Here is a 20710-nt window from a genome sequence, read left to right on the forward strand (position 1 = left end):
ACAAATCCACTTTAAGGCTGTGTGCCCATTATGCATTTTTTAAGCGTTTCCACAGCTGCGTTTCTGCTGCTGAAACGCTTAAAAAACGCTTGGTAGAAGGTCTGCTAATGATAATCCGCATATGCTGTGCACATGCTGTGGAAATTTCCGCTGCGGATTATCCTTGCAGAAAAATACGGAGCACTACCAATTATTTTGCGTAATTGCGGCGTTTTTTGACTTGCATTGAATCACTTAATATCCGCATGACTACATGTGCACATGCGGATATTCAATGTGCGATTCAGTGTGCGGATGGTACCTGGGTCTGGAGAAGAGGAGACTCTCCTCCAGACCCAGGTACCATGGCACCTGTAAAAAATAAAAAAAGAATTAAAATAAAAAATATACATTATTTTTACCTTCCGATGGCCCCCATTCTACATAGCAATGCGTCCTGGCTTCCCGGCAGCTTGCAATGGTCTAAAAGGACCTGCCATGACGTAATTTAGCCATGTGACGTCGGCGGTCGCGTGACCCGTCACATGATTAAATGACGTCATGGCAGGTCCTTTTACACCACCGGGAAGCCAGGACGCATCGGATAAGGAGACCGGGGACCATCGAAAGGTGAGTATAATGTTTTTTTTTATTATTTTTTACCATTTTTATCTTTTTTTTAAACTAACTTGGTCACACTATATGAAATCCATGCCGGTTGCATGTATTTATATAGTGTGATCAAATTGTCAAACACTTTCCAAGTGATGCTAAAATCGCTTGGAAAGCGCTTGACAACCCGCATGCGAAATCGCATGATCAAAACGCTTCACATCCGCATGTCCCTGGCAGGAAAAACACATGTACAATCCGCATGCGTTTTTTCTGCCAGGGAGATGCAGAAACGCTCAGGAAAAATCCGGAGCATTTCTGCATCGTGGGCACTTAGCCTAAATGTGGTGTTATGCTGTAATTAGTGTTGAGCATTCCGATACTGTAATATCGGGTATCGGCCGATATTCGCGGTATCGGAATTCAGATACTTAATTCCGATACTTTTACAATATCGGATACCGGAATCGGAAGTTCCCATAATGCCTGCGCTCTGCAGTGTCTGTGAAGGATGACAAGTTGGATGGCAGCGCGATCCAGCCTGTCATCAGAATGCCATCCCAGCGGGGGAGAATTCTCCTGATTGTTTAAAAGCCGGCGGGCGGTATAAAGCCGCCGGCTTTTAAACAATCACACAGCCCCATACTGCTTCCCCGCAGCCTCCCACCCCGATCCTCCGCTCCCCTCGCCACCTCCCATCCCGATCGTAAGTTAGGACCGGGCGGGGAGCGCAGCTCCAAGGAGCGGGGAGTGAAGGACTAGGGCGGGGAAGCCGGCAGTGAAAAGACTTCACCGCCGGCTTTCCCGTTCTGTGCTGCGCTTTCCCGCCGGTTATTTCAAATGAACAGCTGAGGTATCAGGTGATGCCGATCAGCTGTTCATTTGAAGTCGCCGCGTTGCCCTCAGAGGGTTCATGTGAGTTCATGCTTGACTGCATGAACTCACATGAACTTTCCCACGGCCGCACAGGTCAGCCTCACCTCCCAGACCGTCATGATTAGTGTGTGTGCGGGGTGTGTGCGCGATGTTTGTGCGGGTGTGCGCGGTGTCTGTGCGATGTGTGCGGGTGTGTGCGGTGTGTGTGCGTGCAGGCAGACATAGGCCGATGTGACACTACTACTCCCATCGGCCTATGTCTGTCCCCCGTCCACTCCTGCCAGCAGGATCAGCTCGATGGGAGCAGTAGTTCCCATCAGCCTGATCCTGCTATTTAAATTGCCCTACTGTGTCCCCAATAAATGTTAAATACATGTCATTGGTGGCCAGTGGTTACCTAAAAGAAATTAGTTCATACATTACCTGTCCCCGCCGATTGCCACCTAAAATAAAGTAAAAAATAAAAAACTACACCTATACTCACCAAGACACCTAATTCCCCGAAGCCATCGATCTCCTGTAATAAAATATAAAATAATAAACCACAACCTTATCCTTACCCCTCCGTAGCCGTCCACGAGTGTCCCACGAAGATCTCCAGTTCAGAGCAGCCACATAGAATGTGACTACTCTGAACCGCTGCCGCCGCTAGAATGACGGGGCCGTAAAGCAGCCCCGTCATTGCATAAGCGGGTTCGCCGGAGTTCAGGCAGCGCTGCTCCGGTTAGCTCCTTTACGGCCCTGCTGTATCGTGAGAAATTCCCACGGTACAGCAGTGCCGTAAAGGAGGTCTCCGGAGCTGCGCTGCCTGAATGCACTCCGGTGACCTCAGTCAGTGGCTCCCGCTGCCGGGAGCGGACGTGTTCCCGGCAGCGTGAGCTTACAGCAGCCATGCACAGCTGTCACCATCTCCAGATGTGACAGCTGTGCATGGGAGATCAGCGCAGGAACGTGGACAGGTAACTATTATTTTTAGTAAACTAAGAATTAAATAAAATTGTGTGTTTTATTTCAAATAAATTATTTTTTTCTGGGTGTAGTGTGTTTTTTCTTTTTAACACTTTGTAGGTTAGTAATGGGGGTGTCTTATAGACGCCCATCATTACTAACCTGGGCTTCATGGCAGCTGGCGCTGACATGAACCCCACCACTATTACCCCCTGCCACCGCACCAGGGCAGCGTGGAAGAGCGAGGCTAAGTGCCAGAGTTGGCGCATCCTATGGATGCGCCATTTCTGGGGCGGCTGACGACTGGTGTTTCTAGCCTGGGAGGGGGCCAATATTCATGGCACCCTTCCTGGGCTATTAATATCAGCCCCCAGCTGTCTGCCTAGCCTTTGCTAGCTATTAAAATAGGGGGGATCCCACGCCATTTTTTTTTTAAATAAATCCATTATTTTAACACTAAATGACATTTGAGGAGTTAATAAAGATGCAGTCCCTAAATTATTATTTATTTTTTAATTAATTTTTCCCAAAACTTTTGACGTGGGCTTCGCCATATTTTTGTATGCCAGCCAGGTACAGCATCCAGCTTCTATGAACGCGCCATTTTCCGGGGCGGCTGCGGACTGCAATTTTCAGCGGGGGGCAGAAAGCTTGGGCCTCCCTGCGCTGCAGATTCCATCCCCCAGCTGCCTAGTTGTACCTGGCTGGACACAAAAATAGGGAGAAGCCCCACGTATTTTTTTTTTTAATTATTTCATGAAATTCATGGAATAATTAAGAAAAAAAGGGCTGCCGCCCCGGAAAATGGCGCGTTCATAGAAGCGCCATCTTCTGGCGCTGTACCCAACTCATCCAGGGCCCTGGTGCGGTGGCTCACTGGGTAATAAAGGGGTTAAGGCCAGCTTGGCATTATCAGCTGGCCCTAAGCCCGAAATTCATGGGGTCACGCCAATATTAGACATGACCACCATGAATTTCTAGTAAAGTATTTAAAAAAACACAACACCCAGAAAAAAGTCCTTTAATTGAAATAAAGACACAATTCTTTATTGTTCTAAATTAAACCATACTTACCATCACGCCCATTCCAGCTGAAGCCAACGATCTCCTGCAATAAAAGTAAAATAATAAAGCAACCTCATCCTTACCTTTCCATGGTTCCCAGGACAGCTTCAGCTCTGCTACATCGAGATGACAGGCTGGACCGCAGCAGAACGCTGCCATCCCGCCTGTCATCCCGCAGACACTGAGAAGCGCAGGCATGCTTGCGCTCCTCAGTGTCTCGCTGTGACGGCATCCAGATGAGCGGAGGTCATGTCCAATGAACTCAGCTCACCTCATGCACGTCACTGACAGCGTGGGAAAATTCTCCTGCACTCGGCGCTTCAGCGTGAGAATTTTCCCACGCTGTCAGTGACGTGCATGAGGTGCGCCGAGTTCATTGGACATGACCTCACCTCATGCACGTCACTGACAGCGTGGGAAAATTCTCACGCTGCAGCGCTGAGTGCAGGAGAATTCTCCCACGCTGTCAGTGACGTACATGAGGTGAGCCGAGTTCATTGTCGGCTCATCTGGATGCCCTCACAGCCAGACACTGAGGAGTGGAAGTATGCCTGCGCTTCTCAGTGTCTGCGGGATGACAGGCTGGATGGCAGCGTTCTGCTGCGGTCCAGCCTGTCATCTCGATGTAGCAGAGCTAGAGCCGTCGTGGGAGCCATGGAAAGGTAAGGATGAGGTTGCTTTATTATTTTTCTTTTATTGCAGGAGATCGTTGGCTTCAGCTGGAATGGGCGTGATGGTAAGTATGGTTTAATTTAGAACAATAAAGAATTGTGTCTTTATTTCAATTAAAGGACTTTATTCTGGGTGTTTGTGTTTTTTTTAAATACTTTACTAGAAATTCATGGTGGTCATGTCTAATATTGGCGTGACCCCATGAATTTCGGGCTTAGGGCCAGCTGATAATGCCAAGCTGGCCTTAACCCCTTTATTACCCAGTGAGCCACCGCACCAGGGCCCTGGATGAGTTGGGTACAGCGCCAGAAGATGGCGCTTCTATGAACGCGCCATTTTCCGGGGCGGCTGCGGACTGCAATTTGCAGCGGGTGGGGCCCAGAAAGCTTGGGCCTCCCTGCGCTGCGGATTCCAGCCCCCAGCTGCCTAGTTGTACCTGGCTGGACACAAAAATAGGGCGAAGCCCCACATCAATTTTTTTTAATTATTTCATGAATTTCCTGAAATGATTTAAAAAAAATTGACGTGGGGCTTCGCACTATATTTGTGTCCAGCCAGGTACAGCAGGCAGGAACGGGCTGCCCCCAACCACCAGCTGCCTATTTGTACCTGGTTGGACACAACAATATAGGGAAGCCCTTTTTTTCTTAATTATTTCATGAATTTCATGAAATAATTAAAAAAAAAAAATACGTGAAGCTTCTCCCTATTTTTGTGTCCAGCCAGGTACAACTAGGCAGCTGGGGGATGGAATCTGCAGCGCAGGGAGGCCCAATCTTTCTGCCCCCCCCCCCCCCGCTGAAAATTGCAGTCCGCAGCCGCCCCGGAAAATGGCGCGTTCATAGAAGCTGGATGCTGTACCTGGCTGGCATGCAAAAATATGGCGAAGCCCACGTCAAAAGTTTTGGGAAAAATTAATTAAAAAATAAATAATAATTTAGGGACTGCATCTTTATTAACTCCTCAAATGTCATTTAGTGTTAAAATAAAGGATTTATTTTAAAAAAAATTGACGTGGGGCTTCGCCCTATATTTGTGTCCAGCCAGGTACAGCAGGCAGGAACAGGCTGCCCCCAACCACCAGCTGCCTATTTGTACCTGGCCGGACACAACAATATAGGGAAGCCCTTTTTTAAAAAAATTATTTCATGAAATAATTAAAAAAAAATTGACGTGGTGCTTCGCACTATATTTGTGTCCAGCCAGGTACAGCAGGCAGGAATGGGCTGCCCCCAACCACCAGCTGCCTATTTGTACCTGGTTGGACACAACAATATAGGGAAGCCCTTTTTTTCTTAATTATTCCATGAATTTCATGAAATAATTTAAAAAAAAAATGCGTGGGGCTTCGCCCTATTTTTGTGCCCAGCCAGATACAACTAGGCAGCTGGGGGCTGGAATCCGCAGCGCAGGGAGACGCAAGCTTTCTGGGCCCCCCCCCGCTGCAAATTGCAGTCCGCAGCCGCCCCAGAAAATGGCGCGTTCATAGAAGCGCCATCTTCTGGCGCTGTACCCAACTCATCCAGGGCCCTGGTGCGGTGGCTCACTGGGTAATAAAGGGGTTAAGGCCAGCTTGGCATTATCAGCTGGCCCTAAGCCCGAAATTCATGGGGTCACGCCAATATTAGACATGACCACCATGAATTTCTAGTAAAGTATTTAAAAAAACACAACACCCAGAAAAAAGTCCTTTAATTGAAATAAACACACAATTCTTTATTGTTCTAAATTAAACCATACTTACCATCACGCCCATTCCAGCTGAAGCCAACGATCTCCTGCAATAAAAGTAAAATAATAAAGCAACATCATCCTTACCTTTCCATGGCTCCCACGACAGCTTCAGCTCTGCTACATCGAGATGACAGGCTGGACCGCAGCAGAACGCTGCCATCCATCCTGTCATCCCGCAGACACTGAGAAGCGCAGGCATACTTCCACTCCTCAGTGTCTGGCTGTGACGGCATCCAGATGAGCCGAGGTCATGTCCAATGAACTCAGCTCACCTCATGTACGTCACTGACAGCGTGGGAAAATTCTCCTGCACTCAGCACTTCAGCGTGAGAATTTTCCCACGCTGTCAGTGACGTGCATGAGGTGAGCTGAGTTCATTGGACATGACCTCACCTCATGTATGTCACTGACAGCGTGGGAGAATTCTCACGCTGAAGCGCTGAGTGCAGGAGAATTTTCCCACGCTGTCAGTGACGTGCATGAGGTGAGCTGAGTTCATTGGACATGAACTCGGCTCATCTGGATGACGTCACAGAGAGACACTGAGGAGCGCAAGCATGCCTGCGCTTCTCAGTGTCTGCGGGATGACAGGCTGGATGGCAGCGTTCTGCTGCGGTCCAGCCTGTCATCTCGATGTAGCAGAGCTGAAGCTGTCGTGGGAACCATGGAAAGGTAAGGATGAGGTTGCTTTATTATTTTACTTTTATTGCAGGAGATCGTTGGCTTCAGCTGGAATGGGCGTGATGGTAAGTATGGTTTAATTTAGAACAATAAAGAATTGTGTCTTTATTTCAATTAAAGGACTTTATTCTGGGTGTTTGTGTTTTCTTTTAACTTTGACTATGGGGTTAGTAATGGGGGTGTCTTATAGACGCCTCTCCATTACTAACCTGGGCTTGATGTCAGCTGGCATTATAAGCTGACATCAACCCCAACCCTATTACCCCCTGCCACCGCACCAGGGCAGCGTGGAAGAGCGAGGCTAAGTGCCAGAATTGGCGCATCCTATGGATGCGCCATTTCTGGGGCGGCTGACGGCTGGTGTTTCTAGCCTGGGAGGGGGCCAATATTCATGGCACCCTTCCTGGGCTATTAATATCAGCCCCCAGCTGTCTGCCTAGCCTGTGCTAGCTATTAAATTAGGGGGGACCCCACGTTATTTTTTTTGGGGGGTTCCCCCATTTTAATAGCTAGTAAAGGCTAGGTATTCAGCTGGGGGCTGATATTAGTAGCCTGGGAAGCTCCGTGGGTATTACCCCCTTCCCAGGCTTCAAACATTTGCCCCAGCTGTCTGCTTAACCTCCGCTAGAGCCTAAAATTAAGGGGAACCCCACGCCAATTTTTTTTAAATAAATCCTTTATTTTAACACTAAATGACAAGTACAGTAATCAACACTGCCACTGTACTTCATATATATGTGACTGACATGTTTCTATCTATCTAATCTATGTGTGATTCTCTATTCTTTCTATTCTAAATTGTCGGGTAGAGATGCTGAATTGCCGGCCGGCTTTCTTAAAGAGACGGTGCATGAAAACACTATTATTTTTTTAAATAAATCCTTTACACTAAATGACAAGTACAGTAAGCAACACTGTCACTGTACTTCTTATATATGTGGCTGACATGTTTCTATCTATCTAATCTATGTGTGAAGCTCTATTCTGTCTGTTATAAATTGTCGGGTACCGCTGCTGAATTGCCGGCCGGCTTTTTTAAAGAGACGGTGCACGAAAACACTAATATTTTTTTTAATAAATCCTTTACACTAAATGACAAGTACAGTAAGCAACACTGTCACTGTACTTCATATATATGTGACTGACATGTTTCTATCTATCTAATCTATGTGTGAAGCTCTATTCTTTCTGTTGTAAATTGTCGGGTACCGGTGTATGCCGCTGATGAATTGCCGGCTTTTCATGTCATTCTACATTATTCTTAGTTGTTTTACTTCATGTAGAATTAACCTACAAGGAAAGAAAGGGTTTATTTTCATTCCGATATTTGTGTCCCATTTACTTGCATTGGTTTCCGGTATCGTAATCGGCGATATCCGATACTTTTTGGGTATCGGCCCGATCCAATCCGATACGATATTTCCTGATATCGGAAGGTATCGCTCAACACTAGCTGTAATGCATCTACTATATATTGTAACAATATTGTATTGTCATGGACTTGTATGTAGCAGTGGTAATATTATTGGAGAACTAAAGCTGTTGATCTGTCTTTATTACTTTTGGACTTTCTTTAATGACTCAAAATCCAGTTGATCCACCAGAAAAAACACTCTAAGACCCGATTCATCAAACTGGTTTCGCGCAGAACACTAGTCTTGACGAATGGGAGCCCATAAGTGTACGGAATATCCGTTCACGATAAATGTATGTAACTCGAACAGTCGGGAGAGAGCTCTGTGTATGAAAGGTGTATTTATTATCCATGCAAGGGAAAGTCTTAAATCTGTTTGAGTCGAGAGGTTCGGACTGCACCTTTAATTACCATGATGTGGAACAGGCTCCCAGAAAGGAAATGCCTTCATCATTGATCGCTCCAGACTAAGCAATGTAACCCAGTCTTCTGAGTATTACTTGTTATCTTGTAAATCATACCCACATGTTTTAACAATTTGGGGTATCTGCCATTAAGTGTAAGGTTACTAGGCTGCTTTTCATTAGAAAAGCTTACATTTCAGTCTTCGTGCACGTGCCAAGGGACTACGCCGAACTCAGGGAAATATACTTGGAATTGTCTTTCCAACCACATTGGGGGTTATTTACGGATCACTGGGGAACAGAGTGGTGACGTTTATATTCCCAGGTTTCAGGATACTGTCCATAAAGTGAAGTCTAATGTAAAAAGAGAATGTTCCTCATGGGGCTTATTGGGATTAGAAGAAAAGTCTGCTTTTGCCATTCACAACACCACCTTAGTCCATGCTCTCATAAATGAAGAGGAGATGCAATACCAGTCACATACTATGCTCAAGAGTGGCAGCGTTGCTGAAAATAAACAAGACTTTTAGAGTTTCATGTTACTTCTTTAACCCTAGAACGCATGACCATAATAATCTACATTTTCACATACCTGGGGCCTTTTAGGCCCGTGTGCAAATAACATGGAATAACTCAAACAAAAATGACAAACAACTATATACCTGAGGAATACCTAGAGTTTCAAAATTCTAACTAAAGTAATCTTGCAGAAAATAGAAAACAATTAACAGGGCGGGCCTGCGAGGCCCCAGGTATGCGTTCTAGGGTTAAAGCGAGCACCATCTCAAATCTAATTTGGTCCTAAGATACTGATGGGAATTTCCTACATTAGAAAAGTGGGACAGTTTATTAGAAAGGTGATGTACTATGGGGCGATGGACAACTGATCAACGGTAAGTCAATGAGACTCTAAATGAGACCTATCAGCTTATTACTTTATGGGTTGTTTGAGGGAATTCCCCTAATTATCCTAATTTTGTGATCGGGCAGACTGTTCTGTTGCTGTATGTAAGTACAGGACAACGACTAACATTTTTAGCAGGTCCATGCGGAGGAAATTTATCGGACTTCGCCTTGTGGACCATGTCCAATTCACTTTGACCCTACATTTTATAAACAAGGCACACGGGCAAGGACTTGAGGATGACCGTTCATTCTTGTGTCACTGTTCAACCTATACACTTTGCTTTCTGTGTCTACTATGGTGTCCAGACCACACGAAACGCCAACTTCTGGTTCAATTACCCTCTCAACCATGTGAGTTGGTGCCAAAAGATAACTCTACAACAGCCATCTTAAGAGCCCTGGGCAGGGGCCTAATCCTAGATATGGGGGACTGTCGGGAATTCACACCAGTTAAGGCATAAAAATTCCTAATTTTAGCAGGAAAAAAAGAGGATGATAATTGTTTGAAAAACATTTGTATCTTTTTGTGTTCAGCACTGCGCTGGTGACCAATCCAGTACAGGATCCTACCAGACGAATTTACCTCAATCTATGCACAAAAAATTCCGATTTTTATAAAACTCCTTCTCAAGGCAATGTGAAAGACCTCATTCAAATGCTCCAATATATGCAGCTTGCAGCTTTGAATTCCATAAGGTTCCTAGATCAGAAATGAGGTGGCGCTCAGTCATGCCGCTCGGTCACTTCAAATCCTTCAGGCCGTTCTTTGCAACATAAAAACAGATGAAGTGGCCATACATTTTCCTAGAAAACAAAGTTCAAGCAGGTATATTTGTTTAAAAAAATTTGCTCAATCAAGTTGAGGACGTGGAGCGAAGCATTCATCAAGCATGTGCTACATGAGGTTTCTGCCTCTGTCTCTTACTAAGCTGCCCAAGGAGCTATCCATTGTGACCTTTGATGTTGCTCTGTTGCCGGCACCGTGGACGGGGAGATGACCATGGAGTAGAATGTGGGGAAGGTGCATAAATCTTTCCTGGTGTGGCGGTCTGCCCAGACACTACCTGGCACGCTTGCTTTACCGCTGTTCAAAACATTGAATCATTTGGTCAAGGTGTACACCTTGCATCACATCAACAATTCCAGGTAGGTGACCCACAGTCTAGTACAAAGCAGAGACCTCTTTCTTCAAGAAATAATGCTAGGTATCCTCCATCAAGGCTCAGCAAACACCATCATTTTGCAAAAGGCAGTACAACCCAAATGGTGCAGAAGCGATTGTGGTAAAATTAGACATGTGGGAATTGAGTTTTACCCAAATGGACAACTGGATGGAAAGCAGTACATGAGGATGATGATGGTTATGATGACAACAATGATTAGGCAGTACTTGGGGATGCGGTCTGGCTACCAGAATGATGATCACAAGAGCAATGAGGAGGACCGCTTGAGCCTTGTTCATGTTGTTGTTCCATTTACTTTTCCCATGTCAGCAGGTGATGCCATAGTTCCTAGTCCATTTGTACCGGGATGTTTATGGCTTATTTTATTACTGCATAGCTTACCCAGTTTAATGGATTGGTCCTTTGGCAATGTGGAAGAGAACTGCCACACCAGACCTTTCAGGCGTTAAGCCTTCTCCATCAACCGCAGTTGCAGCATCCCTGTGTCGGCTGACAGTTGTCTTAGTGTGCGACATGTCCTGTGCTCCTTGCCCCCACTCCTGATTCCTACCTCTGCTGCCTGCAGGGCTGGTACCAGTAGTGGTGTTTCTGCTTGCTACTCCAACATTGTTATTGCCAGATGCTGCAGTATCTTATTTATTTTTCTTCAACAGTATCCTGTCCATTCCTATTACCACTTTTTCTTTTATTAACATACTTTTCTTATTGGACAAGAATTAATTGTTTTCAACCACAATTGATAACCCAGATACCCAAAAAGCACTGAGCAAGACATGCTAGGTACATGTCTAAAAAAACAAAACAAAAAAAACAATAAAACACAGCAGTAGCAGCAAGCTGCAGTATTGGTGTGGTGTGTACTGGTCTCAAATTAGAATAGTATAACAGGTGTTCAAAATTTTAGTACAGTAGTTTGAGACACTCACATCATGTGTCAAACACTTCTTTTAGAATTTTTTCTTTCAGCAATATTGTTGGCTTGCTTCTGCATGAAGAACTAATCTAAATGTATAATTGAAAGGCTGTCAGCTGCACTATAATATAATCACTGTTATGATTAATCACTGCCACTATCTCTTTTTTTCCCTCCTATCATTTGAATTTCTGTATTCTTTTTCTTCAGACTACACTAATCTTCACTACTGCTGCTGTACAACTTACATCTGTAGAATTTGTCTACTTTTTTATGGCTTTCTTTTCCCACGTTTATTGCCTAGCTGTGAGCTGTGACATCCCCTCATTATCCAGATTTGCTCCAAAATGACTGCATTCCCTGCCTTTGCTTTTATATAGCCAATAATAGTCCTTCTTGATTGGCTGTGCTATACCATGTGATAGCTGCAAGTCATTATGGAGAAGCCCACCCAACCGTGTCCAAGGTCATATGAGCCATCTCTGGCTTATGTAATCTTTTACATTGTGTGTAAAATTGCAGCTGGCATTTTTGGAGATTCACGAAAAGCAAATTTCGAATTTTATAAATTTGCCGGGTCCAACTATTTCCCAAAAATTCGACATGTATTTGATTTGCATCAATTCATTCATACCTATTGACTGCTTATGGTCTACAGAATATACTCTGTGAAGATATCAGGTTTGTAGTAGAATTGTTTGTTATTCTAATACTTATTTTTTTGCTAATTTTTGTCCTCAGCCAACAAAAAGAAAGAGAAGGAGCGCCCGGAGATCTCCCTTCCTTCAGACTTTGAGCACACCATCCATGTTGGCTTTGATGCTGTGACGGGAGAATTCACTGTGAGTATCGTTGATATACACCCTGTGGTTTTGAGCGAGCCGTAGAGACTTGCACTTCATAGTCTTTCTTTAGCTGGATTTCAGGGGAAAACCTATACAACACCTTGTAGCATTTTCCATAAACTAAAGAAATGATCTAGCTGTTGGAAGAGGTGACATGTTTATTGCCTGCTGTAGACCTAGCGAGCATTTATCATGCAGATTTAGCTGCTTTTGCTCTTTTCACACATTATCGCTTCCATATGAAAATGTTTGTTCTTCTCCATCTTATTGGCAATCACATGTAGCCTGGTGAGGTTTGAGAGCAAAAATTATTGCATGAAGTTTTTTTGATTGCTCCACAAATAAAATTTGAAATAAGGTCCCACAGATTGATCCATTGGTTATTTGATTGATTTTTATAGTCTTCTAAAAAAAATAGACCATGTATTATAGAACCGGCTATAAAATATCTCCTTCCTTGTATTGTCTTATTAAAAACAAAAAGCAGAAATTTGTAGAAAAATTGTGACTTAAAGCAAGGCTAAAAATGACCGAATGATGTCCTTGGTATTTGGCAAATAGAGTGCACAGGTTCATAGATAGGTTCATATGGATATAGAACTACTGAAATTGGAAGTATTAGGTTATCGCCTTAAGGAGGTTAAAGATCCATTTTGCCTTCCTCTGGATTAACACTAACATCGTGTAGGGTTGATAGACATGATCTTTTCTTTTTTGTTTTTGAGAACTTTAGTTTGTATATCATTAAACATTTAAATTGCCACTTCCCTCAAACTGAGACGGCTTTAAGATGGTTGCCTGGCCTTAAGCTACACATCTGCAGTCACTGTACGTGACTGCAGACTTGTAAATCCTCACACCCTGTGCGCTGTGAGGATTCTCTGGTGCCGGCGTAGAGAGCAGACTGTCATGTGACTACAAGTATGCGATTTTGCATATTTCCAGCCACATTCTGACTCTACTTGTCCAGCCTTGCTCAATACACTTGCATTGAGTGAGGCTGCACATGTCTAGTCAGCACGTGACCTCCTATATGAAAATCGCATACTTGTGGTCACGCTCCCGGCAGAGGCACCGAAGAATCCTCAGCGCTTGAGGATTCACAAGTCTGCAGTAACATAAAGTGGCTGCAGACTTGTAGCCTGGACAACCCCTTGAAAGAGGACCTTCTGGCTTGCCATACATATTTAATTGTTCTACATGTTGTAAATGCCACTGTTCACCTGAGCCTGTCATTGTTTTTCTTTTGTTACTGAGAAATGGCCCTCTTTCCTTTTAACCACTTCGCGCCAGAGCCTGTTTTTGCCTTCGTGACCGGGACAATTTTTTCAATTCTGACCACTGCCAGTTTATGAAGTAATTACCCTGGAACGCTTCAACGTATTCCCCTGATTCTGAGATTGTTTTTTCGTGACATATTGTACTTCATGATAGTGGTAAAATTTCTTCGATATCACTTGCGTTTATTTGTGAAAAAATCGGAAATTTGGCGAAAATTTTGAAAATTTTGCAATTTTCAAACTTTGAATTTTCATGCCCTTAAATCAGAGAGATATGTCACACAAAATAGTTAATAAATAACATTTCCCACATGTCTACTTTACATCAGCACAATTTTGGAACCAAATTTTTTTTTGTTAGGGAGCTATAAGGGTTAAAAGTTGACCAGCGATTTCTCATTTTTCCAACAAAATTTACAAAAACATTTTTTTAGGGACCACATCATATTTGAAGTCACTTTGAGGGGTCTTTATGACAGAAAATACCCAAAAGTGACACCATTCTAAAAACTGCACCCCTCAAGGTGCTCAAAACCACATTCAAGAACTTTATTAACCCTTCAGGTGCTTCACAGGAATTTTTGGAATGTGGAAGAAAAAAATTAACATTTTAACTTTTTTCACAAAAATGTTACTTTAGACCCAATTTTTTTATTTTCACAGGGGTAACATGAAAAAATGGACCCCAAATTTTTTTGTGCAATTTCTCTTGAGCGTGCTGATACCCCATATGTGAGGGAAAACCACTGTTTGGGCGCACGGCAGGGTTCGGAAGGGAAGGAGCGCCATTTGACTTTTTGAATGTAAAATTTGTCTGAATAATTAGCGGACGCCATGTTGCGTTTGGAGAGCTCCTGATGTGCCTAAACAGTGGAAACCCCCCACAAGTGACACCATTTTGGAAACTAGACCCCTTAGGGAACTTATCTAGATGTGTGGTGAGCACCTTGAACCCCCAGGTGCTTCACAGAAGTTTATAATATTGAGCTGTAAAAATAAAATTTTCACATTTTTCCCACAAAACCGTTTTTCATCCCTTAATTTTGCATTATCATAAGGGTAATAGGATAAATTGCACCATGAAATTTGTTATGCAATTTCTCCTGAACACGCTGATACCCCATATGTGGAGGCAAATTACTGTTTGGGCACATGGCAGGGTTTGAAAGGGAAGGAGCGCCATTTGACTTTTTGAATGTAAAATTTGTTTGAATAATGAGCGGACGCCATGTCACATTTGGGGAGCCCCTAATGTGCCTAAACAGTGGAAACCCCCCACAAGTGCCACCATTTTGGAAACTAGACCCCTTAGGGAACTTATCTAGATGTGTGGTGAGCACCTTGCACCCCCAGCTGCTTCACAGAAGTTTATAATATTGAGCCGTAAAAATAAAATTTTCACATTTTTCCCTCAAAAAATGTTTTTCATTCCCTAATTTTGTATTATCATAAGGGTAACAGGATAAATTGCACCACGAAATTTGTTGTGCAATTTCTCCTGAACACGCCGATACCCCATATGTGGAGGCAAATTACTGTTTGGGCACATGGCAAGGTTTGAAAGGGAAGGAGCGCCATTTGACTTTTTGAATGTAAAATTTGTTTGAATAATTAGCGGACGCCATGTCACATTTGGGGAGCCCCTAATGTGCCTAAACAGCGGAAACCCCCCACAAGTGCCACCATTTTGGAAACTAGACCCCTTAGGGAACTTATCTAGATGTGTGGTGAGCACCTTGCACCCCCAGCTGCTTCACAGAAGTTTATAATATTGAGCCGTAAAAATAAAATTTTCACATTTTTCCCATAAAAAATGTTTTTCATTCCCTAATTTTGCATTATCATAAAGGTAACAGGATAAATTGCACCATGAAATTTGTTGTACAATTTCTCCTGAGTACGCCGATACCCCATATGTGGGGGAAAACCACTGCTTTGGTGTACGGCAGGGTTCGGAAGAGAAAGGAGCGCTATGTTGGCTGGGATAGGCAGCAGACACCATGTCACATTTGAGAGCCCCTGACATGCCAAAACAGCAGAAACCCCCACAAGTGACCCCATTTTGTAAACTACACCTCTCAAGGAATTCATCTAGGGAAGTAGTGAGCATTTTTTAATTTTTAAATTTATACCATTGGGCAGTGAAAAAAGCATAATTATATTTTTACCACAAAAAAATGTTTTACCCTCAGATTTTATATTTTCACACAGGGCAATGGGTAAAAATGGTGCCGAAATGTGTCACACAATTTCTTCTAAAAGTGTCAATACCCCATATGTGGCTGTATCGTACCGCTCAGCCATACGGCGAGATCTGGGGGGAACGGAGTGCTATTTGACAATTGGAGAACAAATTATTGTAGAATAGGCATTTGGATTTGGGAGCACAAAATTTTCTGAATTTCTTTTGGGGGGCAAGGGCCATTTTGCTTTTCCAGAGCCTTTCTGCTACCAGTAACTTGGAAGTCCCTTATATTTTTAACAGATGATGGACCTGAGTGGGGACTAGCTTTTTTTGAGGACTGAGTTGAAGCTTTTATTGGGAACATTTTACGTAACATTTATCCGGCGCTCTAGGCTGAGCACTTACATCGGGGTTTCCATCTAATTTTCCAAGTGATGTAATTCAGATGAAACCCCTGCGGGATCCATTCACTGTAATGAGGCAGCAGAGTTACTCTGGACTCCGTCTGGCCTCTGTTTAGTGGTGTCCTTTTTTTCAGAAGTGCACAAAACTGTGGCCAACCGCACTTTTATGCACGCCTAAAACAAATGACACCGTGGGATCCCAGGCTAGACGGCATCCACAGTGGCCTATATCTGCCTCATTACAGGGAATCTTCCATCATGGGTTCTGGCTGAATCACGTATTTCAGAGATTTACACGGAAACTCTGGTGTAAGAGCTCAGCGCAGAGCACAGGATAAATGTGAGCAGAGCCTTACTGGGATCTTTGGGAGACATAATAAACAAATCAGTAGCAGGTGAATAATATTTGTTTTATTTATTTTTTATGCCGTTCCTCGTGTGATATAACTGATTAGATTACTTTATTCTTCGGGTCGGTGCGATTACAGAGATACCAGATTTATATCGGGTTTTTATGACTGACAGCTGTCACACACTAAAATACGCTTTTTTTGCAAAATCTAGTTTTTGCATCACCATATTTTGAGAGCTATAATTTTTCCATATTTCGGCCGATAGAGTCATGTGATGGCTTGTTTTTTGCGGGACGAGTTGACAATTTTATTGGAACCATTTTTGGGCACGTGACATTTTTTGATCGCTTTCTATTCCGTTTTTTGGGAGGTAAAGTTAACAAAAACAAACACTTCAGGAATTGTTTTTTGAGTTTTTTTTTTATGCCGTTCTGCGTGTGGTAAAAGTGATCAGGCAGCGTTATTCTTCGGGTAAGTACGTTTACAGCGATACTACACTTACTGTATTTTTTTATGTTTTGGCGCTTTTACACAATAAAACAATTTTATAGAAAAAAAAATATTTTTTTTGCATTGCTTTATTCTGAGCGCTATAACTTTTTTATTTTTCGGCTGATGGAGCTGTATGGCGGCTTTTTTTTTGCGGAACAAGATGACGTTTTCAGCGGTACCATTTTTATTTCTATTCTGCTTTTTGATCGCATTTTTTTCCACTTTTTGTTTGGCGATATGATGAAAAAGCATATTTTTTTGCTCCGTTTTTTATTTATTTTTATTACGGTGTGCACAGAAGGAGTTAATTAGTGTGACAGTTTTATAGCTCGGGTTGTTTCGGACGCGGCGATACCAAATATGTGTACTTTTTTTGGTTTTGTAATAATTTATGGATTTATTGGTTTAATATTTTATTTATTTATTTTTATTTATTTTGTGATTTTTTTTTTTAATAGTTTAAAAACTTTTTTTTTACTTTTTTTTACATTTTTACTTAGTCCCTGTATGGGAAATTAATTTTTATTTTTCTGATCACTGATCTCATGTAATGTAATAGACATATATTACATTACATGAGATCTTCCCTGACTGTTTCAGTCAGAGTCTCCTGTCTGGTATCAGCTACATACAGGCTGAAGCCAGACAGGAAGGACACCATATATGGCAGAGCTGGAGGCGGTCATGTGACCTCCAGCTGCCATAGCAACCCCAGGTCCTCAAACGAAACGGAGGTCTTCGGAGGTAAGTAAGACGACCCCCTCTCTTCCTGCTGTCTCCTATATGCCGCGATCACTATAGATCACAGCATATAGAAGACAGCAAAGGGTTAACATCACTGGGACCTGATCTAATCAGGTCCCGATGATGTACCCTGTCAGAGCTAACGCTCTGCACCGGAATCGCAGTGCTTGCAGGACCCTGGGGGTCCTGAGCACTGCGAGACCACCCACCGTTTTTAAACGTCGGCGCTGCACAGAGCCCGGCAAGCGCCGACGTTTATCTACAGTGGGCGGTCGGGAACCGGTTAAATGTAACTCTAGTCTTATCGAAGTGGTCCTCAACTCTTCTCTATGGATGTCTTCTTGATGACCACACAGTCTTAGCTAAAAGGACTAGTTTTACATGCAGTCAAGATAACTGAGACATTTACACCAGATAAATCAATTACATATTATTGGCAGTTGACGGTCCTTTTTACAGGTACATTTACACAGACGACCAACGGCATGATGCAACTGCCGATCAGTAAACTCTTACCGATCGTTTAATTTCCTGTTTAGCCAGTCAGACCAAAGTACACAATGCCCACTGTGCAATCTATGCTTGGCCCCTCAATGCTCCTAGGCTGCCATAGTTCTCGGCAGTGCGAGTCCCGTTTACAACAGGACGATGCATCACCGAGAACGATGATCTTTTGTGCTGCAGAAAAGATTTTCACCCGATGAACTTTTTGCTCGTTCATCAGGTGATCGGCAGCCTGTTTACACTGAAGGTAATCGTGAAACAAACTTTTTAAAACTATTCTTGTTCACGATTATCTTGCAGTGCAAATGCCCCTTAAGTGAGTTTCAGATTCCAAAAATACCTCTTAATTGGTGTTCAAGAGCTCTAGATATTTCAACAGACTTTCTAAAGGGAAATCTATGGGACTCAAAACTAATATATAATACACTTGAAAATTTGGGCTTATTTTAAAAGACTGGCAAAAAAGTTTTTTTTATTTTTTGTGACTAAAGGACTTATCACTTGCTCAAAAAAAAGTGTTAAATACAGTGTAAAAATCACTACACTCCCCTGACTGCTCTGCCCATTTCCATTTTGTACTGAGTCGCTCCATTACAGAGATATTCACATTTGTTTCTATTTGGAGCGCAGTATGTGAAATCTCTGCTTCAAGTGTAACTGGGCGTTTCTTCAGTGTCTTCTTTGAGGGTGTGCTCTGTCACCCCTGATTCTTAAACACTGCCAATCACAGCTCAGCAGCATCTAATACTGCTAGACAGCTAGATCAGCTGCCGAGCTGGGATGGGCAGCATCTGTTGTGCAGAGAAGAGAGTGATTTTTCTCCTGTAACTGGGGCTAATATACGAGCCCCAGTTACAGCGGAAATCCTCAATAGAAGAAATGTATTAATGTGTTATAAGACCTTTGGGAGGCATTAGAAGACCTTATGGGGGCACAGTGTGTAAAATACATAAAACAAATAAATATAAAAGCATGATAAAAAAATAAATAGTTGGAAATGCTGAACTGATTGAATAAGCCCATATTCTCATAGACACATCACCCACATAACACAAAGCTGTTTAGAAATGACAACCAAATCTTGTATAAATAAATAACGTAGCATCTCATAAAATAATCCGTACTCGGAGAAGTGAATCAAACACATTTACACACAAGCATACCGAGCTGACAATTCATTCTTCTATTCATTGAATAAAAATTGAGTTTATCTTCATTCCTCTTTTTATAATATACCAATACAAAATTGCTGGCAAGTAATATGCAAACTGCACCGATTTGGAAAGGAAAAATAAAAAAAAGTCAGCAAATTGAAGCTTTTTGAAGCTTTAATAGTGTTACTACCGCGGTGAATACAAAAGACTTCTTTAAGTCGTATTTTATGTACCTTGTTATACAAGATATTATTTGAAGTGGAAAGTGCTTATATCAGCAGGTCTGATGGCTGCAAAAAAAAAAAGGCACTCACAAACTTTCCCCAGACTTGTGGTTGATTTGAGTATGGAGAATAGTTTACATCCAGTCGCATGACTTTCAACACATGACTTGAGAAATGAATTTTTACAGAGAAATGCCTGGAGCTCATCAATCAGCCGTACACCGCTGTAGTTGATTTCTGTATTCTGTACGGGAGAACCACATCAGCAGAAAAATATTTTCCTTCAGTTGCTCGTTCTTTTTTAGAAAAATTGGTATATTTCATAGTCATAGCCTTGGAACAGAAGTGTTGATCCAGAGGAAGGCATACTAAAGTCCCTTTAGTCAATCATTTACAGAGGTTGTCTCATGATGTCAACACCTGTTTTTCAGCTGATTTTTGAGGGTTCTTCTTCTGATATTCCATGAGACCAGCTGGTGGTCTTCGATCACTCCCAGAGATATACATGGCTAACTAGGTTGCAGGCAAAATTTAGTATAATTTTGGAATTTCAGATGAATAGCGGATGAGGACCTCCCAGAGTAGGGGGCGCTGATATTTACTGGCTCAGTGCTCTGAATAATAGAGGGTCTTAATGCCTATGAAAAGTGGCTGTGAGAGTGAGGCAATTACTATGCCATGTTCACACAGGTTTCCGTTACTTTTGACAGTTGGAGTAACAAGAATAAAGTTTATGGACCCATAATGTATCAGTAGGAGAAAAATGAATCGGATTCATCACCTGTCATTGATCACATAATCACCGCATTCTTGGCTTACTCTGCTCACTCATACATAATGTATAGAACCTATTCTATATGTATGTCTCTGCGAAATTATGCCTTGGTTCCCGCTACTGCTATTTAAATGTGCCCCATATTTTGCAAAAGGAATAAATAAACTATTTTGGCAAATTTCTACGACTGTTCCATACATCTGATTAAGGCTCTTAGACATCTATACACACGCTGCAGAATTGATCCTATGCAGAATTAGGTTCTTCAGTCACACCAAGTTCCATAACAGATTTGACATGTGTGAACTTACCCTTTTACGTGAGAATTCATTTCCAGCTTAACTAGTATCTGGTATTTCAAA

At 42.7% G+C, this 20710-nt stretch overlaps 1 protein-coding gene across 5 annotated transcripts in view; it reads left to right on the plus strand.

Annotated features, from left to right (window-relative positions):
• PAK3 (p21 (RAC1) activated kinase 3) overlaps positions 1 to 20710 on the plus strand; it is a 199028-nt gene that overhangs the window by 123132 nt on the left and 55186 nt on the right. For all 5 annotated transcript variants that reach the window (XM_073641130.1, XM_073641129.1, XM_073641131.1 and 2 more), the window contains one exon: positions 12130 to 12230. In XM_073641130.1, coding sequence (XP_073497231.1) covers positions 12130 to 12230 — 101 coding nt within the window. The remainder of the gene's footprint in view (positions 1 to 12129; positions 12231 to 20710) is intronic.

Source organism: Phyllobates terribilis, unplaced genomic scaffold, assembly GCF_046119375.1.
Source record: "Phyllobates terribilis strain yellow unplaced genomic scaffold, ASM4611937v1 Scaffold_7__3_contigs__length_470593459, whole genome shotgun sequence".
Lineage (NCBI taxonomy): Eukaryota > Metazoa > Chordata > Amphibia > Anura > Dendrobatidae > Phyllobates > Phyllobates terribilis.